Source organism: Suricata suricatta, unplaced genomic scaffold (assembly GCF_006229205.1).
Source record: "Suricata suricatta isolate VVHF042 unplaced genomic scaffold, meerkat_22Aug2017_6uvM2_HiC HiC_scaffold_271, whole genome shotgun sequence".
Lineage (NCBI taxonomy): Eukaryota > Metazoa > Chordata > Mammalia > Carnivora > Herpestidae > Suricata > Suricata suricatta.
Genome location: NW_021872770.1, coordinates 384 through 4,197, shown reverse-complemented (window position 1 = coordinate 4,197; position 3,814 = coordinate 384). Strand labels below are relative to the sequence as shown.

Below are 3,814 nucleotides of genomic sequence, written 5' to 3'. Positions count from 1 at the left end.
TTATCAGCCTGTCTGGTCTGATTTTGCAGCAGTCTGTAGTGCGTAGCCTTGTGACATACATGCTCCTGCCTCTTTCCTGGGCAGGGGGTCGCATGTGCGAGACTTGTTTGATAGGAGAGTCACTGAACACTGGGGCCAGGGTTGAGTCTTTGCAGTGTTCCGACCCAACTTGAAAAAGACCGCATGGCTGCTTGGCCACATGTCCGAGGCCATGAGTGGTACAGGTGGGCAGAGGCACTGACAGTGCCTGAATCCTACATGTCCAGGAGCCAGGATGACTGAGGGAACATGTTGTTTCATTGGGAGAGTATGAGGCACTCGTGAGCCGAGATGGGTGCTGGAAAACAATGCTCGTGGACCTCCCCAAGAATGATAAAATAGGAAATTCCAAAATGGTGTCCTTTGTTCTGGATCCAAGAACCTCCATGTGGCAGGAGTCAGATTCTCCTAGGATTTTGCTGCCAGGGAGGTAATTAAGACCTCTGAATGTCAAGTCTAATTAAAGTAGAAACTCCTATGATCTTGCTATCTCTATAATGGGGATGTTAATAGTTTCTTTATTGTTGATTTTATTATTGACTTCTTATAGTTGATTCTTGGAGAGGAGAGCCCCCTTCCTTGTTTACCCTTGTTTTCTCTGCAGGTACACGGGAGGTGAACCAGGTTGCGGAGAGGGGAGTCACTACCATGTGAGGATTTGCGTTTGCAAGGTGGGAATATCTAGGAGTATTGGAATAGACCAGTCTCATGGGTTCTTTCTCTTTCCTCAGCTTTATCTGCTTAGTTATTGGACTGTCCCTTGGTGAGAACACACGGGAAGAAAGGGGCAACTGAGTTCTAGACAATGCAACCACAGGTGAGTAGGACTCGCATTTCTCTCTCAGGGATACCTGTTTTTCTAGGGGCTGAGCAGATTTCCCTCCAGGGCTTGGATCGTCTGTGTGCCTCCATGAAATATTAGTCTGTCACACTTCATCAGGCCTCCGGGAGGCTTGGGGCAGCTCAGGGTTTGATCAAGAAATAACCCCCTACCCATATTACACTACTGAACTCCATTCCCCATCCCTTTAAGGATGTCCTTGCAGAAAAGTTGTTTCTTCTCATTTATCCCATGGCCTCCTTGTGAAGTGACTCATTCATGAACCATGTTAGTGTCTGCAGTGGGCGTAGGCGTGCATTGAATATCGGTGATAAAATGAGAATGAACAGAAGTTTACAGGCCTGCAGGGAGGCAGATGTTTCAGACCATCCAGGGTCTCAGGTCCGCTGGAGGAGGGCTCTGTGGCATTGAGACTGGGGGTGGGAAGCTAGAGAGCAGCAAGCAATCATTTATTTATCTTCCCCAATTTTAAACTTACTCTAAGTTTTTATAGACCATGTTTGAGCATTTTACCTACTTAAGCAAAGAAAACTTTTCCTTACCGTTCTTGTTCCAGACAGCCCAGTTTCCCTCTTTGTAATTAAACTTTGTTCAAATCTGAACACAAATTTCTAGGGAATTCCTAGTTTGGGTTGTGAGTTTTGAAGGATTATAATGAAACTACACCTAAGGTCCTTTGGCAAAATATGCAGGACTAGAAAGATGAGGCTCCACTGAGAGGCGTCTCTTACCCATTAGTGTTTAGACAGGCTGCTGTTACAGGAGGGACAGTGGTCAGCAATCGCGGAGGTCCTGGAGAAGATTGAAATGCGAAGCCTTCCCACAGGAGGGTCAGGGTAGGACATTCCTTATGCACAGCAGTCTTCAGGTCCCTGGGGTTTTCCTTAGGAACAGTCTGTCTTATACCTTCTCAGGAGCACGTGGGTTGTGGGGAGAGGAGAGAGGCCACACTCGCTTATCCGAGTTCTGTGAGATGCTCCAGGCGGTCCTGTGGGAAGTTGGGCACTGCTGTGTCCAGGTTATTCCCACTGGACCCCGTGAAGTACCCATTTGTGTTGTAATGAAGTTATGTTTACAGAGAGTGGGTGTGTGTGAAAGACACGTGACCGGGCAGCCTAGAGAAGCATGTGCCTAGAGCCCCAGACAGGGTTTGACCTTTCTGCGGATACAGCAACCCATCCTTGGCACCATCATGACCAGTGTGCTCCCCTGACGGGAAGGCCCTGGCTGTGCCAAAATGTCTCTGGTGTTTTAGGAATCTGTGACCTTCAAGGACATAGATATAGACTTCACCGAGGAGGAGTGGGCCCTGCTGGACACGTCCCAGCAGAAGCTGTACAGGGATGTGATGCTGGAGAACATCAGTCACCTGGTCTTTGTGGGTGAGCCTGTCAACATTGAGAAACTTACTCAGTAAGTATCCAGCTTTCACTTACTCCCTCCCCTCGCGGCCCTCCTTCAGATTCTGTCGTGGTTCTTAACACTGTTTGAATGTGATTTGTTTATTCTTCTACTTACTTACACCTGTTTTGTCACCCCAAAGGACATGGTTTTCCTGACCCCTCTTTCGTGTCTTTCTCGCTTCTAGATCTGTAATGCCCAGGACCGTGCTGGGAATTCAGGGATATTTTACGTGAATGAAAGCACTAAATATTACTAAACAAAATGTTCTCTGTATGGTCAAGTGGTAGTTAAAAATCCATTTGTGAGAATTATACCTATTACCTATTTAGTTAATATTTATTTATTTTTGAGAGGGAGAGAAAGAGAGAGAGAGCAAGCATGAGAGCAAGCAGGGGAGGGGCAGAGAACGGAGGGCACAGAGGAATGGAAGTGGGCTCTGAGCTGTCAGCACAGAGCCTGATGTGGGGCTTGAACTCACAAACCATGAGATCATGACTTGAGCTGAAATCAGATGCTTATCCAACTGTGTCACCCAGGTGCCCCAATGTTTATTAAGATTTTACCTATTTTCAGAGGGAAATTAACTTGTTCTAGTGAAGTTTCTGTGTACATAATTGTTTTATTTATGTATTTAAATTTAAGTTAGTTAGCATGCAGTGTAATATTGGTTTCAGGAGTAGAACCCAGAGATTCATCATTTACATACAACACCCAGTGCTCTTCCCAACAAGGGCCCTCCTTACTGACCATCACCCATTTAGCCCATCCCCCACCCCGCTCCCCGCCAGCAGCCTTCAGTTTGTTCCCTGTATTTAAGAGTCTCTTATGGTTTGCCTCCTTCTCTGTTTTTACCTTATTTTTCCAAATTAATTTAAGTCTACTGTGGGAACGTGTAATTTCTCCTTTGTTGAAAAGCACTAGAGGTTCTTCACTTTGTCTTCGATGTTGGTCCTGCACCGCAGCAGCAAGAAAGTCTCCCTGTGGAGGCGAGGTGTCAGGATGTCCTTCTTGCTCTGGGGAAGGACCTTAGCATTTTGTCTTCTAGGTGCTCTGCTCTGGGCTCTCCTTTGTTGTTCTCCTTGTTCTTCCTCCTGTCCCGAAATTAAAGGTCACTCATGTTTCCTGCACAGGATCTGAAATCGGTATGTCTCTCACTCCCCACAAACAGGATATTAACTTGGCCAATCAGATGTGATTTCCCAGTTGCAGCAGGAGTGGAGCAGTGGAGGGAAGGGAGCGGATCTCCACAGGCCTGATTCCAGGTGAGCCCCAGCTTGTGTGTGCCCCGCCCAGAAAGATCCTGGTGCAGGGGGACAGGACAGGGGGTGTCTGCGGCAGGCATCTTGTTTCAGTCCTGAAAACGTTTCATCATCTTCACTTTCCTGAAATGCCTTTCAACTCACTGGTACATTCCTTCTTTGCAGATTCCCCACGTAAGGGTCAGTATTTGAAACATACACAGGTTTGCATGTTTTCCACAGTTTTCTTCCTCTGAGACACGCTAGCAGTTCATATTATTTACATTATTCG

The 3,814-nt window shown here is 46.8% G+C and overlaps 1 protein-coding gene across 1 annotated transcript; it reads left to right on the top strand.

Annotated features, from left to right (window-relative positions):
• Positions 1–652: 652 nt before the first annotated feature.
• Positions 653–3,545, top strand: LOC115284945 (zinc finger protein 705A-like). Its single transcript, XM_029931391.1, has 4 exons — positions 653–689; positions 771–856; positions 2,136–2,293; positions 3,453–3,545. The coding sequence occupies exons 2-4, from the start codon at positions 845–847 to the stop codon at positions 3,538–3,540; spliced, it is 258 nt and encodes an 85-aa protein (XP_029787251.1). The 5' UTR covers positions 653–689; positions 771–844; the 3' UTR covers positions 3,541–3,545.
• Positions 3,546–3,814: the final 269 nt, after the last annotated feature.

Excerpts from the sequence above, each read along its gene's own strand:
- LOC115284945 (XM_029931391.1), top strand. Across the intron at positions 2,294-3,452 it reads AACATTGAGAAACTTACTCA|GATATTAACTTGGCCAATCA; the intron begins GTAAGTATCCAG and ends CCCCACAAACAG.